This window comes from Felis catus, chromosome X (assembly GCF_018350175.1).
Source record: "Felis catus isolate Fca126 chromosome X, F.catus_Fca126_mat1.0, whole genome shotgun sequence".
NCBI classification, from domain to species: domain Eukaryota; kingdom Metazoa; phylum Chordata; class Mammalia; order Carnivora; family Felidae; genus Felis; species Felis catus.
The window spans coordinates 11,509,762-11,528,779 of NC_058386.1; the positions used below are offsets into that span (position 1 = coordinate 11,509,762).

At 39.9% G+C, this 19,018-nt stretch overlaps 1 protein-coding gene across 2 annotated transcripts in view; it reads left to right on the forward strand.

The window, feature by feature from the left end:
• Positions 1 to 19,018, forward strand: part of MOSPD2 (motile sperm domain containing 2) — a 53,537-nt gene that overhangs the window by 3,263 nt on the left and 31,256 nt on the right. For both annotated transcript variants that reach the window (XM_006943574.3, XM_006943573.3), the window contains exons 3-5: positions 13,315 to 13,470; positions 15,572 to 15,658; positions 16,879 to 17,033. In XM_006943574.3, coding sequence (XP_006943636.1) covers positions 13,315 to 13,470; positions 15,572 to 15,658; positions 16,879 to 17,033 — 398 coding nt within the window. The remainder of the gene's footprint in view (positions 1 to 13,314; positions 13,471 to 15,571; positions 15,659 to 16,878; positions 17,034 to 19,018) is intronic.

Sequence of the window (19,018 nt, forward strand, 5' to 3'; positions counted from 1 at the left end):
AAAAAAAATAAAAGTCCATAATTGTTTCATGCATTACAAATGGTCCTTTTTTCTGTCATTGTTTCTGTGAGAAATTCCACGCTAAGTCTCAAATAAGAAACGTTTCCCGTTCTGTCTTCCTCCTTCTTGTGGCCAAGGCAAGAGACTACTCCCTTGTGACAGTAATTTATTTGGTTCCTCAAATACTCATTATGTGCTTATTTCTGGGAAGCAGTGTGTCAATATTAGAAAAAGAACTGAAGACAGATAGAGCCCCTTCCTGAACTTACAATCCAGTAGAGGCGTTAAAACAGGCTATTAGAGTTCAGGCAAATTGTGTCAAGAGGAATAAGGGTGCTAAAATTTCTGTAGAAGTCAAAGACAAGGAAAAGATCACATCTGGTCGGGGTGATTGGGTTAGCACAAAGTGAGAAAAAAACTTCATAGAAAACGTGGTGTTTCTCATGAGCTTGGGAAGATGGTAGAACTTGGCCCGGTGGAGAAAGTGATCCAGATGGATCAAATAGTCTGAGCTGTAGTGAGAAGGTGCAGGGCATGTTGGGGAAGCCATGGGAAGTCCGCTTTGATGAGCTTTAGTCGGGGTGGGGCGGGGGGGTGAGCACATCCGCTAAAAACAGTGGGAATGTACCATGGAGAGCCTTGAACAAAAGCAAAGTGTGTGTACCCAAGTGAGTTTGGAGAACATTTGAAAGGTTGGTGGGTTTTCTTATTTTAGCTTTGTTTCTTGACTTCCCAAATGTGTGAGTTTATTTAAATGAATTTGGATCATACCAAAAAGTCATACCATAAGTTTACCATCCAGAGATGGCTCTGCTAACAGTAGATGCAGTTTTTCTCTGGTCTTTTTTTTCCATGCATTAAAAAAGTAGTTAAAAGGCTATTGTGTGTGTACTTTTAGGGCTTGCATTGTTTTATTGACACGATCAAATTTATTTCCCCATATGGATGAAGTAAGCATTTAATACTTAGTCCCCTAAGTAAAAGATAATTTTCTTTTATCTTCAATACTCCCTATTTGGATATGTAGATTCTTTCCAGTTGTTAATACAGCTTTTTGTACGGTAGTTCAGGTTGCTTCCTTAAGATTCATGTCTAGAAGTAGAATTATTGGTTTCAAGAGTGTGACTGTTTTTAAGACACTTCATATGCGTGCTAACTTTTCCTCCCCAGAAGTCACACCAAGATTTATTCCCACCACCACGTGTGAAAGTGTTAGTCTTCCCACAGCCTTCCCCATGTGTAGTGTTATCATTTCTTAACTGATGGTTATTTTAGTTTGCATCTGGTTACTAGTGAGAGTAACCTACTTTTCATATATTTACATCGATTTGTAGTTTCAATTTTTTTTTTTCATCACTATGGCTTTTAAAATTGGTTTGGACTTGTTTGTTTCACTTTCACTTTTTTCATTTTTTTGAATGTATTCAAAATTATCCATTCCTTTGTGGTTTCTTTCATTGCTGTTAAATAATTTTCTTTCCGATAATTTTCTAGTCCTTTAATTTTTGTTTTGTTTAGCTTATTATTGTTTTAAGTTTATTTTGAGAGACAGAGCGCATGCATGCACACAAGTGGGGGAGAAGTAGAACGAGAGGGAGGGAGGGAGAATCCCAAGCAGGCTCCGCACTGTCAGCCCAGAGTCTGACGCGGGGCTCTAACTCACAAACCATGAGATCATGACTTGAGCCGAAATCCAGAGTTGGATGCTTAGGCAACTGAGACACCCAGGCGCCCCTGTCTTGGCTTATTATTTTTTATAATTTGAAATCTCTTTTAAGTACAGATTGTATAAACCATGAATAGAGTAAACACCTATACACTTACCACTCAGCCAAAGAAACAGAACTTCCTGTGTACCCCCAGCCCTGCCACTCAGGGGCGGCTGCTTGTCCTGCATTTGCTGTTATTCATTCTCTTGCTTTTCATTAGTTTTACCACCTGTGACGTATTCCACATCAGTCCTTTATTAAGTTTACCTGTTTTTAAACTCTAGAAGATGAATGTATTTCTCCATGACTCGCTTCTCTAACTCACGAGTCATCCGTATTATCAAACGTAAGTGTGCTTGAGTCCTTTTTATACCCGTGTAATAGTGCATGGAATGAAAATGCCAGTTGAGGGGCGCCTGGGTGGCGCAGTCGGTTAAGCGTCCGACTTCAGCCAGGTCACGATCTCGCGGTCCGTGAGTTCGAGCCCCGCGTCGGGCTCTGGGCTGATGGCTCAGAGCCTGGAGCCTGTTTCCAATTCTATGTCTCCCTCTCTCTCTGCCCCTCCCCCGTTCATGCTGTGTTTCTCTCTGTCTCAAAAATAAATAAACGTTTAAAAAAAAAAAAAAGAAAATACCAGTTGATGGATTTGGGGTTGTGTCTAAGTTTTGCTACTATGTGCAGTGCTGCTCCAAACGTTCTTTTTTTAAAAAAAAAATGTTTTAATGTTTATTTTTGAGAGAGAGAGAGAGACACACACACACACACAGAGTGCAAGCAGGGGAGGGGCAGAGAGAGAGGGAGACACAGAATCCGAAGCAGGCCCCAGGCTCCAAGCTGTCAGCACAGAGCCCGACGCAGGGCTCCAACTCACGAACCTCGAGATCATGGCCTGAAGTTGGACGCTTAACCGACTGAGCCACACAGGCAGCCCAAAGAGTCTTAAAGATCTCTGATGCCTAGACTTTCACTAGTTGGAACTGTAGTTCCTGGAGACCATTTCAAGGAGCTTGAGAATTCAAAACTACTTTTACAATAACACCAAAACATCATTTTCCTTTCTCACTGTCCTTCTCTCACAAGCATACAGTGGCATTTTCCAGAGGTCACATGGCATGTGATGATGTCATTGCTCTGACAGCTGATAGAACATGTGCTTTTGTGTTGTCATGTGTAAAACTTTCAGTTCTAATACTTAATGGAGTAATTACGCGTATAATCCACATAAACTAAAAAGCTCTTTAGAGCCCTCAGTTATTTTCAAGAGTATTAAAGGGGTCCTGAGACCGTGAAGTTTGAGAACTTTCTGCTCTAGGGTTTGCGCCCAACAGCAAAATGTGTGGGTCATAGATGAGGCACCTGTTCAACTTTATTCGGTAATGCTGAACAGTTTCCCAAAGTGATTGCGCCGGTTTTCATTTAAACCAGCAGTTTGTGAATGCCCTTGTTTTTCCCCACTCTAAAATTTGGTGTGTGTTTGTTGTTAATTGCTGCCCATCTGATTAGGGTGTAGGGATAGCTCATTGTGGTTTTAATTGCCTTGTTTTGAGTACCAGTGAGATTGAGCATTTCTTCCTCTCTTTATGGGCCATTTGGTTTCTGCTTCTGTGAAAATCACTTCTTCAGGCTCTTCTTGGCCCATTGTTCCTCCATGTAAATTATAGAATCCGCCTATCATGTTTCTGCAAAAAAACACAAACAAACCCACAACTGACATTGGGATTTTGAATGAAATTGTGTTAAATCAGAAGACCAGTTCTGGGAGACTTGACCTCATCATGATTGCGTCTTCCTATCTAAGAACCTGGTATATCTCTGCTAAACACTTCCTTGTTGAAAGATTTATAATTTTCTCCATAGAAGTTAAGTCACATTTGTTAAATTTATTCCCAGATACTTTACATGTTATGTATTTGTGGTTGTTTAAATGGTATTTCTTAAGAGTTTTCTAAATGATTGTTTCTGGTTAGCAGAAAGTACATTTGACTTTTTTACATTGATATTGAATTCAAAAACCTTACCAGCTCTCCCTAATTTCAATAAGTTATCTCTAGATTAGTTTGGAATTTCTTGGGGTGGGCGGGTGAGAAAGAGAGGGAGAGAGAATCTTTGTATCTGCAATACCCCAGCTCCATTTCGAGCTAGCATATGGTGGGAGACCACAGATTAATTAGTCCTCATAACTAATGAGTTATGTATTAACCTCCAAGAGTGGAGGCCTTTAAAAGGTAGGCAGATAGACACTTGAAGTTTCTTAAATTTTGTTCCACGTTTATAACATTCTCAAGGTTAACATTTTAACGTTGTCATGATCAGAATAAGAGGAAAAGATTTTAAGAGTTTGTCAATTTTTGTCCTTGTGTTCCATATCTAAAAATACCAAGCCCCTGTCGTGGAGAATATAAGGTTGTAACTTTGCAGGGAGACTTGAGCGGTAAATGGGTGATGGGGTAGGGAATTGATAGACCTGCTGATTTGTGAATCTTTATTCTCAGTAATAACTTTGATCAGTGCTTGGCAAATATTTTTTTTTAACTCATCTCTTTAAGTTGTTGATACCTTCTCTTCTTCATATATGTTCATCCCAAATGTTTAGTGAGATTATGCACCTTTAGAGATTATGACTAGTACACTGTCATTCCTAACATGTCACTTGTATTTAGTCAACTATTTGAAAAGCTTGCATGCAAAGAGGGGTCTGTTTACCAAATCTGTGTCCTCTGGGTGGTGGAGTGCATGAATGATTTTTCATCGCTGAAAATTTTAATCCTCATTCGAGTTTGGTTTGATTAGATCTCAAGGAGATGGAGTAGAGCTCACAGAAATTATAATTTTTTCCCCCTTGCAGTTGTTCATCCAGGAAAGGGAGGACAAAAATTTGCTACATTTCAATCCAAACTGTTTTCAGCAGAATTTGTGTTGACCTTAGAGATTTGGCATGTATGTATAGAACGTGTTTGACATTAGTTACTTTATATATGTATTATTTACTATATATATAGTAGTAGGGCCATGACTTGCAGAAGATTTTCTTTTCCCATTATACTGCTATATATTCACTGACATAGGACATTCATAGACAGTTTTTAAGTTATTGTACAGGCAATTACTCTATATCCAGATCATTGGAGGAAAAAAAATCAGAACTGTGTAAGAGAAAATAAAAGACATGAGAAACCCCATATACATTTAATAGGACTTCCAGAAGGAAAGAGAGACCGTGCTGTTGGAAGGTAAAATAGTTGACAGTTTGCCAGAGTTTAAAAAAGACATTAAATCCTCCGGTGTGGGGCACCTGGGTGGCTTAGTCGGTTAAGCATCCGACTCTTGATTTCGGCTCAGGTCACGATCTCACGGTTTGTGGGTTCAAGCCCCACACTGTGCTCCACGCTGACCGTGTGGAGCCTGCTTGGGACTCTCTCTCTCTCTCTCTCCATCTCTCTCTCTCTCTCTCTCTGTCTCTCTCAAAAAACTTAAAACAACAATAAATCCTCAGGTTAAAAAAGCATAATAAGATCTGAGCATCATGAAGGAAAAAGAAATTATTCCCTAGGCATATCATAGTGAAACTGTCAAAACACCACAAAGAAAAAAAATCAGACAACCAGAAAGAAGTGACAGATTGTCTGCAAAGGAACAGAAATCAGACTGCTATTTGATTTCTCCTCAGCAGCAGTTAATGCCAGGTAACAGTGAAATAATTTCCTGAAAATGCTAAGGGAGGTAACTGCCCATTTAAAATATTCAGTCAAAGGTGAGGGTAAATTCTTTTAGGATATACAAAGAATGACAGTCCATCTCTAATAAAAAATTACTAGACTACTTCATGAATAAGAATATAGAACCCAGAAAGAGGCAGAAAGATCCAGAAACAACGAAAAGCAAAGAAATGGGTAAATAAATCAGTAAAGAAAAAAACTAAATGTTAATAGTAAAAAAAATTTTAACAGTATTAGCAGGTGTAGGGGGGTTGGAAGGACTTGAATTATTTAGAAGGAAGGTAGAGATAATTAACTGTAGATTTTGTCAATAAAATGTGAATATTTCAAATAAGGGTAACCACTGAGCTCCAGAAATAAATATTTAATTTCCAAGCTATGGAGGGATGAAAAGGTGAATCTCTCCAGCGGGAAGCGTGAAAGGAGAAAAACAGCATAGGAACTAGAAAAGAGAGTAAGACAGCAAAATAACCCCAACTTTATCACCTTACCATAAATGTAAACCAATTTATACTTATTAACAGAGCAGATTTTTACAATCTTAATTGCATTATACCTACAAAACACTATATTAATTAATTAAATTCATTAAAATTAATGCAGAAAACTTGAAAATAAGGAGATGGAAAAAAGTGTCCAAAACAAATACTAACCAAAAGTGATACTGTGTTGGCAGCACTTTTGTTAGATGAAATATTTAGAATGAAAAACATCAGTACATTTCAAAAGGGATTCTACTGTTGATAAATGGAACCCTGAAAAGGTATTACATTTAGGAATTAACAACATAAAATAGTGTCTTACCACATAGCCTTCAAATACATAAAGCGAACGCTCCCAGAATTATGAGAGACATTCAAGAAATCCACAAACATGTTGAATGGTTTTAACAAACCTTTCACAAATACACAGAACAAGCAGGCAAGAAAGCCTTAAGATGTTAGATTTTATGAAAAATGGTTTTTTTTGTTGTGTTAAGCAAACCCTACCCCCAACGTGGGGCTGAAACTCATGACCCTGAGATCAAGAGTCACATGCTCTACTGACTGAGCCAGCTGGGCTCCCCAAGACTTTAGACTTTCGTTTAACACAACGAGCAGAGTTGATCATAGATACATATATGTATATGTGTGTGTATAAATGTATAGTCTCTCCTGCCCAATAGAGAATATATATACTTTAGAAAATATAGGGGCACCTGGGTGGCTCAGTCGGTAAGCACCCAACTTCGGCTCAGGTCATGATCTCGCAATTTGGGGGTTTGAGCTCCACGTCAGGCTCTGTGCTGACAGCTCAGAGTCTAGAGCCTGCTTCAGGTTCTGTGTCCCCCTCTCTCTGTCCCTTCCTCCCTTGTGCTCTCTTTCTCAAAAATAAATACATAAACTTAAAAAAAAGAAAATATATTTGTTCTCTTGCAGCTTTTGCAAACATTCACCACATATTAGGTCATAAAGGAAGTCTCAGAAATTCCAAAGCAGCTAGATCACACGCACCGTGTTTTTATGCCATTAGGCAACTATGTTAGAAGTCACAAATCCCAGGTTTCAGCTCCCAAAAAAACACAAGAGAAAAAGAAAAAAAGTCAAACAGGTACTCAAAAATCAAATGTCAGGAAACGAAAATAACATACCTTTAAATAACCCACGGGTTAACAACTTCCCAGTAATGTGTGTAATTCTTACCTCTGCTAAATAACCATTGGTTAAAGAAGATATCACAATGGAAATTATTAAATAGTTAAAGCTGAGCAGAATATCTGTGGTCTTACATTCATTCATTAGAAAACAAGGCCCCCATAAAAATCAGCAATAGATTCAATTCAAGGAGCTACAAAATGAACATGAATAAATTTACAGAGAAAGTAGAAGGAAAGCAATAGGAGCAGATATTCATGGTATAGGAAAGAAGATAGTAGAATAAACTTCAGCTGGGTTTGTTTAATGTCTGTTTGTTTATTTTGAGAGAGAGAGGGAGAGAGAGAAAATCCCAAGCAGGCTCCATGCTGGCAGTGCAGAGCCCCATGCGTGGCTGAAACCCACGAACCTGGAGATCATGACCTGAGCCAAAACCAAGAGTCAGACCCACTGAGCCACCTAGGTGCCCTAAGCTGTTTTTTTGAAAGGACTGGTGAAACAGACAAACCTAGGATGACTGATTAATAGAAAGGGATGAATGCAAAGACTTACACTGGGAGCAAACAGCAGACAGAATTATAGATGTGGTGGAGAGTTTTTTAAAAATCCTGAGAGAATACAATCACCAGCCTTATCATAGTAAGTTATAAAACTTAGAGTAAGTGCAAAGCTTTCTGGAGAAAAGAAAAATGACCTCAAATTGTCTCAGTTAGAAGTAAAAAACATAAATAGATCAGTGAGTATTCAAGAAGTTGAGTTGGGAGCCATAGATTTCTACCACTGTCCCCATCACAGAGATACACACATACACATGAGGCCCAAGCAGTTTTGCTGGTCCCAGGAATGCAAAGATGATTCACGATCAGAAAATGCAGCAGAGGAATTTACCACATTAAAAAAATGCTTTCCAATAAAATTTTTGACTAGGTACAGTTCACCAATAAAAATCACATAAAAAGGTAAACATTGTGGGGCACCTGGGTGGCTCAGTCGGTTAAGCGTCTGAATCTTGATTTTGGCTCAGGTCATGATCTCAAGTTTTGTGAGTTTGAGCCCAGCTTTGGGCTCCATGCTGACAGTGAGGAGCCTGTTTGGGATTCTCTCTCTCTCTCTCTCTCTCTCTCTCTGTCTCTGTCTCTGTTTCTGTCTCTCTGCCCCTCCCATGTGCACTCTCTCAAAATTAAAAAAAAGGTAAACATCAGACATCTTTCACCTCATGTGCCTCATCAGTCCCTTCCCTTTTCCCTTGATCTAACTGAATTTGTTTTCTCTTTTTTCCATACTTACTTGAGCAAATACAAATGTGTATGCATTAACAAAATGAGGGAAAATGTTTATTTCAATAAAGATAGAAACCACACTGGCTATAATTCAACTTTATATAAAGCAGGCAAAACTTTTAGCAAAGGAAAACTTTCTGTAAGTGTATCTTCTAAAAACCTACAGCAAATGTTCTGTTTAATTGTGAAACTTGAAAATCCTTCCTGTAAAGTCAAGGGCAAGACAGTGATCTTCACTATTATTTCTAAAATTCTAGAGTATATAAAATAACCTAGTTATCAGTATGGCAAGGAAAATAAGAGGTATGAAGTTTGCCTTTCTTGTTGTTATTGGCTCAAGATAGCAACACAGAAACCTCTAAATCTAATAGAAGACATTTGCAACATTTTTTCTTTTTTTTTGAGAAAATTATAAAATATTACTAAACATCAAAAGAAGACCTGAATAAATAAACAAAGGTATATCTCATCTAAGATAGAAAGCTCCTCCCCTCTCTACAACAGACCAAAGTTTTTTCTATAGGCCTCCAGCTGAGGATGGTTTTTGTATTTTTAAAGGGTTGCTGGAAAAAAAAAAAAAGGCAGCAACAGCAGCCATCTGTGGCCTTGAAAGTCTAAGGTATTTGGATATTTACCATCTAGCCCTTTACCAAAAGCTTGCCCGCACCTGTAATAGACTGGTGGTTCTCGAAATGTTGGTCTCTGGACCAGCAGCGTCCGCATCCTGTATGAACTTGGTACAAATATGGAGTCTTGGTTCCCACCCATGAATTAGGCACTCTGGGAGTGGGGTCCAATAATTCCTTTTTAAACAAGCCCCCCTGGTGATCCTGACTGGTGCTGAAGTTTGAGAATTATTCGTGTAGGCCAGTGGCTTAATCCCTTTTTTAAGAGATCACCTGCTTCTCAGTCTCTCACCACATAGCTTCATAGGAAAGCAGAGATTTAGGGTAGGTTGCGGCCTACTAACAGAGGATGGCCTTAAGGGAATATTTTGTTATTTCAGCTTGATGGCTCCCATTGTTGACATTAACGCAGTCCAGCCAGTAGAAATGGTCCAGCTAATACAGATGCCATTCCAGGGCCCTACCAGGACTTTCAAGTTGGCCAGTGCTCCAAGTCCTGGAGAAATAAGAGGTTCTAAATTACTATAATGTTTCACAGCTATGTATTTGCTACTTTTGAACATCATTATGCTGTCCAGTTCATCACTGTTCTCTAGTTTTCATTATCAGAATACTTTTGTATTTTTTCCAACCTTTCTCTAAACTGCAGGCACATTTATAATCACTACAGTATACTTCTAAGATTTTCTCAACTAATAGGTCAGTGAGAATTTAGTCTTCTATTCATGGGTATAATTCTACCTTACATTAATCACAATTCATTTATATATTATTTAAACTTTGGGGGATGTTCTTGATCTTCATAGGACAATGGGTAGACAGACCTCATCTCTATTTCACTGAGAAGAAAATCAGGCCTAGAGCAGCTGGCTCGGTCCCTCTACGTAGTTTTAGTAGCATGGGTCTTCAGACTCCATCACTCTGCCCTGTATACTGAATCTGGCGAGACTTTTTTTCATGTTTTTTAACTTTTAAAACACAGTTCTAGAGGTGCCCGGGTGGCTCCGTCAGTTAAGCGCCTGACTCTTTGATTTTGGTTCAGGTCATGATCTCGTGGTTCATGAGATTGAGCCCCTGTGTCGGGCTCTGCCCTGATAGCGCGGCGCCTGCTTGGGATTCTCTCTCTCCCTCTCTCTCTCTGCTTCTCCCTTGCTCCTCTCTCTCTCTCTCTCTCTCTCTCAAATAAATAAATAGAACCCACCACCCAAGATTAATGTTGGTTTGCGATGAAAGTTTTCAGTGGTTCACAGAAAGATGAAAGGTATTATGGGAATACATATGTATACGTACATGTATGTATATAAAACTAATCTCTTCTTCCTCTTTATGCTTTAATTATCAAGAGGTAAAAGTCTCTCAAAACAGTGTCCTGAGTAGGTGGGGGGCAGACATGTGCGTACACAAATATGTGTTTTGGGAGCTGTAGTTTCCTTTTGAGTGTACATCTTTAGTTTATTCCTGTAACATCTCTTTTTGCCAGAGGACTAGTTTTCTGAAAACTACCTCACACTTGCAGGTTCAGTTGCCCGGGTGCAGTATTTGAAAGCAGCAAATTATGTTGTCATCAACACACTTATTACACGTGGCCTTGCAGTCCCAGGCCAGGTTTTCCTTCCCTTGAATGCCCAGGTTACTCTCTTTTTCTCTCTCATTCTCTCTCTCCTCCCTCCTTGCCTCAGTCCTCCTCTCTGTCCTCTTCTGGCTGGACTTTTTTTCCACGTCTCTCCCTCCCACCACCACCACAGGACCCCCTCCCCAATCTTTTCCTTCTCCATCTTTTCCTTCCTCTCTGTTTTCTGCGTCTGTCTAGGGGTAAATACTGAACAAGCATTTCACAAGCAAATACATGTTCTGATAATAATAGTCATTTTAACATAGAGATTTCTAACTTCAGAGACCTGCATCCCTAAAAGCTATCCAAAAGCAGTCCGTTTTAAATTTCTTAGTAACAGGCACTGTCTCTTTTATGGTATCCCTAGTGGTAATAGCAGCAGTGGTAGTAATAATGATAATAACAATAATGTTTTAGACTTCTTATTATGGCTAATATTTTTTTATTTTTTTTTAATGTTTTATCTATTTTTGAGAGAGAGACAGAGAGAGAGGCAGAGTATGAGCAAGGGAGGGGCAGAGAAAGAGGGAGAGACAGAATCCGAAGCAGGCTCCAGGCTCTGAGCTGTCAGCACACAGTTCGACACGGGGCTCAAACTCGTGAACTGCGAGATCATGACCTGAGCCGAAGTCAGACGCTTAACAGACTGAGCCACACAGGCGCCCCGCGGCTAATATTTATTGAGTTTTTACCGCTTGCCACATTGTTCTAGGTAAGTGGTTCTAAGTTTAGTCTTTGGACCCTTGGGGATGCCTACGACTCTGCAGGAACCTGTGAGGTCACAACTGTTTTCATAACAATACTGAGAAGCCATGTGTCTTTATCACTGTGTTGACATTTGAGCTGATTACACAGAAGCAGTGATGGGCAAAAGTGCTGGCTCCTCAGTGCCCATCAAGACGAGGGGTCATTGGAGTCTTCCTTGTGGGTGCTCGCAATTTAAAAAAAAAAGCAGAAGCCAATTTTGTTTTAGAAAGTCCCTGATGAAGCAGTCAACTTTATTAAGGCTTGGCCCCTCAGTACATGTCCTTTTCACGTTCTGTGTGACAAAATAGGGCCGCACACACTAACCACTCCTGCGCGTTCGAGTTGCCACCTGAATTAGTCACATTTTTCATGGCGAGTAAACTGTAGTTATTCAGACTTGGGTATTTGGCAGAAATGTTCTTGGAAATGAAGAAGTCAGCCTGTCATTTCAGGGAAAACACTGTATTGGTTGAGTGGAGAGGGCTGTCCAGTGGCCGGACTGGATGGTGCTTCTTCAGGGGACACCTGCTCACAGGGGCCTCTTGAGGCTAAACCATGTAAATTCTCATATCCGGCTCATGTTTATAAATCAGAACTAAAGAAAATTTGTACTTTGAATACTGACAAATCTTTGAGTAGCAGAGCTAAAAAGCATTTTCCAAAGTTTACCTACTACAGAACCGGTCATTGTATAGATTAGAAAAATAGAGTCCAGATATTGAAAACCACCTCCAAGGTGACACTGTACAAGTGCATGGCTTATGGTCTAATCTTACATTTTATAGTGCTTTAAGCTCCCAAGTACTTTCTCGTATACATTTTCATCTGATCTTCACACAACCTTGTGATCGTCTAAAGCAGTTTAAAGATAAGGAAATTGAGACTCAAGGAAGAGTCTTTGAATGCACTTTGTATTTTCCTGCCCTTTCGGCTGTTATCTCTGATGACTTGAAATAAGGCAGAGCAAATAGCGAGGAGAGAGAATCTATAAAACTTAGAGTCTAACCAGATGCAAAAAAAAAAAAAAAATGGAGATGAAGGAGCCAGGGAATTTTCTGAAGTTCTCACTTGGGCCCCTGGGAGGGTACCATTAGCTGAGATAATAAAAATAGAGAAGGAACAGATTCGCTCAACAAATGTTTCCTGGAGGCCTTTTCATTGGCACCAGTGTAGTCTGCTTTGGAGGACTCCTAAAATGGATAGATGGTGCTGCTACACACAGTCCCTGTGTGGGAAGATACAGCATGTATGCCAGTAACTCTGATTGAAACGAAAACATGCTAAATGCCTTTAAAAAAAAAAAGCCCAGTTTAAGTCCTGTAGCTGTTCCCAGGAGGGAAGGAATTACTTCTGGGCTCAGGGAAATTTTTGTGGAAGAGGAAGCATTTGAAAGAAGTCTTGCAGAATGGCAGAACCTGGATGTGCATAGGTGGTTGTGAGGAGACACGGGTCAGTTACAGAAAAATGGACCAAAATGTGGAAGATACCATAGCACATGTGCAGGTGGATGATGGGAAATTATTGGAAACAGTTACTCCAGTCAATTATGGGAAACGTTGACTGCTGCACACGTGGTCGGTTTTCCATTTTGTATTTCATTTTTTCAACAAGCATTGCCAAACAAATGTCTTCTTAAGCACAGTTTTTTTTCTTTACATAAAAAACTTCATCTTTTCATTGACTAGGGTAAGGATTTCAAGTTCAGGTAACATAATTAAACAGCAAAATATTTGACTGTGGTCTTATTTTTTAATTCTACTGTGGCACATTTAAAGTAAACTTGCCATCCTTGGATAACTTTATTCTCCTCTCAATTACAAATGCCATCAATCCTTTAAACTGCATTTTCATCTGAACTGCACCCTTTAAGTAGCTATCTTCTGGAGCTTAGCCTTGTCTTGTACATCTTTCTTCTCCTTTGGCATTAGCGTTTGGTATTCCTCACTGCAGAATTTATCTGACTTGGCCATTTATTATTGTTTTTCCTTAGATAAGTCAGATAAATATGATCCACGTGATGTTGAAAGGCTACAACAAGATGATAACTGGGTTGAAAGTTACTTACTTTGGAGGCATAATAATGTCGATGAAACTCTGAAGATGCTTGATGAGAGTTTTCAGTGGAGGAAAGAAATGTCTGTCAACGGTAAGCCGTTCAATTTAACCTCGACAATATACTGTGCCCTGCATAAGTGTTAGTTTTACATTTATCAAATAGTGTATTTGCAGATATTTTTGGCAATCATCAAAAACACCAAAATAGAGTGTTTTATGACTACCCACTGACACTTTGACGGGAAGCATCTTATGAATGTCTTAAAAGCAGTATCATTCATAGGGAAATGAGATCACTGGAGAGCAAAATTACATTCAGATTCTTTGACCCCGAACAGAGTTAATCTGCGCTTATTTAGTTGGGTACCATTGAACAATAGCAAGACAGCATCTTCACTACTAGGCCTAGAGGTAAGGAGATACTGTTTTCCTAGTTTGGGTTTTTTTGTTTTTTGTTTTTCATTATTGCCTTATTGTCTTTCTCTGTCCCTGAGTTCCTTGTGCTAATAGGTGCTCCCTGTTTCATTACTAAATGATTGGGGGATCCCTAAAACAGGCTTATCCCCAAGGATGCCTATAGCAGCCTTTGCTTAACTTCTTGATTTCAAGACCCAATTCTAGATGGACATTTTTCCCCAAAAAATGGGTTTTAAATCCTGGAAGGGGTTTTTAAATAGTCTTCCAAGTAGATGAAGCACCCTTCACAGGAAAATTACCCATGATTTCTGTCCTAAAAATTTAACACAAAGAATATGGCATAACCACTGCGGTTTTTAAGAAAAATTTTTTAATGTTTGTTTATTTTTGAGACAGAGACAGAGCATGAACGGGGCAGGGTCAGAGAGAGAGGGAGACACAGAATCCGAAGCAGGCTTCAGGCTCTGAGCTGTCAGCACAGAGGCCGGCACGGGGCTCGAACTCACGGACCGTGAGATCATGACCTGAGCTGAAGTCGGACGCTTAACCGACTGAACCACCCAGGTGCCCCCATAACTACTGGTTTTGATGAGGTACTGAGAAGGATTTCCTGACCTTGAGAGTAACAAACTCTGGAGTGAGTGAGTCTGGAAAGTTAAGACAAAAAAAGTCAACAAATAAATCCAGAGCAGATACTCTCCCCAGTCTTCATACTTGTAGAAAGAATCCAGGAGGCAGAGGGTGGTATTTAAGAGATAGTTTGATTGGAAATGTAAAAACTGTAGGTCATTTCAATGAACAGTGATGCATTTAAAATTCAGGCAAAGAAATAGAAATTATTTAAGTTCAGAATAAACTTTTAAACTCAACATTAGTTTTTTCTTATATAGAACTGCTAGTTTCCAGTGGCAAATAGCAGAGATATGGTAAATGGTACAGAAAAAAGGTAACGAATCTTGGAAAGTTCTCAGGGTGAATGAAACAAAAGCCTTGGCATTTGCTGCCTTGCTGTGTTGGTTCTTACCCTCATTACAGACTGGGCAGACCTTGTTTTGTTTGTCCTGCTAAAGGATCTAGCTTTTTTTTTTTTTTTTGAAGTATTTTCCACTCACCCTAAGATTATAAAATGTGTTAGACTCTACTTGATATCAAACTTTACAGAAAAATAATTTACTAGAGAAGCCATAGTGATTTTTTAAATCAATTCTGAGACTATAATGTGGATATTTACTAGCATGTTATCTTGAAATTGTCCCAATAGTGATAGTATTTGTTGACAGTTATTATATGAAACAACCAAAACATGGAAATGTGTCCATATAATAATGGCTGATGTGTCAAGGGAAATGGATTTTTCCCCATTTCTCTCATCCATGTCTTTAGTTGGTTTGTTTAGTTAGTAAGGAACAAAATTTTTTATTGCCAGAGATTCTTTCCAGATGTCTGAATAAGCTTGTCTTTTTTTTTTTTTTTTTTTGTATCAGACCTACTATATAACATTAACCTTTACGTTGTAAGTTTTTTTTTAAGTTTATTTATTTTGAGAGAGAATGAGCAGGGGAGGGTCAGAGAGAGAGGGACAGAAGATCTGAAGTGGGCTCTGAGCTGATAGCACAGAGCCCCATGTGGAGCTCCAACCCACGAACCGTGAGATCATGACCTGAGCTGAAGTCAGATGCTTAACCTACTGAGCCACCCAGGCGCCCCTACATTGTAAGTTTCCTTTTTAAAACGCTCCTAAGTTAAAGTTACTCATCAGGTTTATCCTTTTTTAGACCTCACTGAATCTTCCATTCCCAGATGGTTATTGGAAATAGGTGGTATTTATCTGCACGGTTATGACAAAGAAGGCAACAAGTTGTGTAAGTATATTGAATTGACGTACTGGCTTGTCAAGATTTTGAGATGCATTTATGTCAGCTGAATTAATAACAGGCAGAACCTTCTCCGTATGTACCACACATCAAGTTCCTTACAATTGGGGATCATTAGGGTCGTGTTGACACAGCGTCAGACACTTCATTGTGTGGTCTGTTGGCATTATGATAAAGCGGTAAAGGCAAATTTCAAGTCGCTAAGGGTTGCTGAATGGACTTTTCAAGGCCCCGCCCCCACCTTCTCCCCTTAGCTTCTTGTGAAATCTGCTATAGCAGGAGGAGCGGTAAGGACCACCCCTGCTGTCCCAGTGACCCCCCTGTTACCCCTTTCCCTCCTCCCCGCCCCCCCCCCCCGCCTGACCCTAAATCCAGCTTGGTTGGTGCCAAGGCTGGGACTTGGCAAGAACATCAGAGCCGCACCCTGAGCACTTGGCTTGCTTGCCCTCAGTGCGGCATGCAGTCTGGTCCAGTTTTAACAGTATTCTAGCATTTCCCTCCTTTCGCCGGCAGTCCTTCCTTCCCTGTCTTCATTCCTCATTCCTGTCATTCCGCTGTCCTTTCCACATGCGTCTCGTACTTCATTCCTTGCTTGGCGTCTTTTACTTTACAGCAATACAGTCCCCTTGGGTGATCTCAAGTACCTTGCCTCTCCACGAGGAGTGGTGACCCCACACCGTCCCCGGGCCCCAGCTACCTTAACATTTCCTTGGGAGCCCTTTCAGCCCAGCCCTTGTCTCCTTAGCGCCTCTTCCCAACACTCGCCACAGCCTGTCCCAGCCACAGTGCTCTGAGTGGTTTGCGGCTCCCAACCCTGACTGGACTCCGGCCTCTGTCTAAGCTGCTGCTCTGCATGGAAGGTCTTTTCTAGTGCTCCGGAGAACCACTGGCTTGCTTTTTGGTTAAGCAAGGTGAAGAGTACTTTTAGGTTATTACCAAATATTGTTTGTTGTATTTTCTCTTCCCCTTTACTTACTAGGGAAGTTTGTTTATTTCCTACGAAGGGGAGAATAGTTTACATCTCTGCTCCTCCCTAAGGTTCCCAAGTGCACGCTATTTCCCGTTGAAAAGAAGGAAGCGATGTTTTTAACGTGAGAAAGAAAATTTATTGTAAATGAAGAAAAATGTCAAGGGATAGGAATGATATATGCATAAAATAATATAATGACAAATATTTTTCTTATTTTTATCCCGTGTTCTGTTAAAAGTCTGGATCAGGGTGAAGTATCACATAAAAGACCATAAAACCACACTGGACAAAAAGAAGCTTATCGCATTCTGGTTGGAACGTTATGCTAAAAGAGAAAATGGGAAACCTGTAACAGTGATGTTTGACCTGTCAGAAACTGGAATAAATAGCATAGTAAGCATTTCTTTAATTCCAAAGCCTTATTTATCATTATGTTCTCCCTGCCACTCCTCCCAACCAGACATCACTGCAAGTTTGAGCTAACCAAGTTATGTTTGGGATTTATTTTTTGCCTTCTGTATCGTGAGTGAAGTCAGACATGAAATAGGATTTGTGGAGAAATAAATTTGCTTCAGTGTTTGGCACTGAAACTGTGTACTTCCTAGGAATGCTCCTCGTCTGATACACACAATGTCAAGGTAGGACGTCGAGGCTGGCAGGGTCATGAGCAGAAGTGGTAACAGTGAACTCTTCTGTCAGAATTAATATCCTGCAGCACATAACCCTGTGCCTGGCACAGAGTAATACACTCAAATAGGGAGTGAAGTAAGGTACGCTCTCTTTGATACCATCAGATTCATACGATGCTTGGCAGTTGTGAGGTGCTCACCTGACTTTTGCACATACAGCAATTGGTCACCTTGTTGGGGTTTTTGTTTGATTTGGTTAGCTTTGGAGACCCGTTTTCTTCAGGGGATTTTGCCAAGCTTAAAAAATAAGTAAAACCCACCAGTCTTTAATTGGGGTCCTTGTGTGACATCAGCGGTAACTACGAACCCTTCAGCGGTGATGGGGTACTTTGGCACATTTATCATAGCTGTTGTTGTCTCTTACGTTCAAACCTTAGCTCCTTCTGGTAGTGGTGAAGGAGCATCCACACAGCTCCCTGGGGCGACATTGAAACCTTTTCGAAAACCCACTTGGCAAAGTATGTTAAGAACCTTAAAGTATACATATTCGTACTCATTGCCTGGTGGTTAACTTCTGGAAATCTATTTTTTTTTTTTAATTTTTTTTCAAAGTTTATTTTTGAGAGAGAGACAGAGTGTGAGCTGGGGAGGGGCAGAGAGAGAGGGAGACAGAATCCAAAGCAGGCTCCGTGCTGTCAGCGAAGATCCTGATGCAGGGCTTGAACTCATGAACCATGAGATCATGATCTGAGCTGTCAGCACAGAGCCCAACACAGGGCCCAGTCTCACAAATCGTGAGATTATGACCTGAGCTGAAGTCAAGAGACAGACGCTTAACCAACTGAGGCGCCCAGGTGTCCCTTAATTTAGATATTTTTATATATGACTTCCTCATGATTCACAAAGGATTTAAGTTGGCTTATAAACATGTATGCAGAATTACAAGGCAAAAAAAGCTAAAAGTTATTTGTTAGAGTTGGGCCACTAATCGGGCTTCAGTCTTTCAGTGGCCTGCCTGAAAGAAATGGAATCATTTAAAATTATTCAGTGGCCACACTTTAAAACCAGTGTCTTAGGAGAAGTGTATTCATTCCTGATACTTGAACTAGAAAGAAAAGTATTTCTTGGATCCCCAAAGGGAGGACATTTTACAAGATAATAAACAGTCCTTGAAGACATCCTCACAGAATGCAGAGCACCAGGTTTCATGGAGCTTTTTAATGTAGCACCCACTAATATACTTCACCAGTGGCATCCCATCGAATCCACTTGAATTAGCAGTAACTTGGGATTTTATACGCAAGGCTATCCATTTAAAAGATGAAAGCAAGAATCTTAGATAAAGACTTTTGGCAGAGTCTCTGGGGGCCACAGATCATATACAGGTAACCAAATTTTTATAGAACTCGTTATTTCGAGATATTTCTTTGACTCTTAAATACAAATTATTTACCTCGGTGCACAATGGATATAATGACTAGTTATAAAGTTACCATTATATACTAGGTTTTATTCCATAATGAATACTGAAGATAGTTAAAGGTGCTTACTTTTCAGTTTGTTGAAGTTAAAGATACTCTAACTCACATGCTAGGAATGACTTTATAGAATCATCTATGGGACAGCTCACCTTTCAGTAACTGATGGATTTAAATTTGCACAGTTATCTTTCATTCTACAGCCCTTCTAAGATGGCCAGTCAGGATTAGTAAATCAGCTTGCGTCCGGGGAATGACACGGAGTGAAACG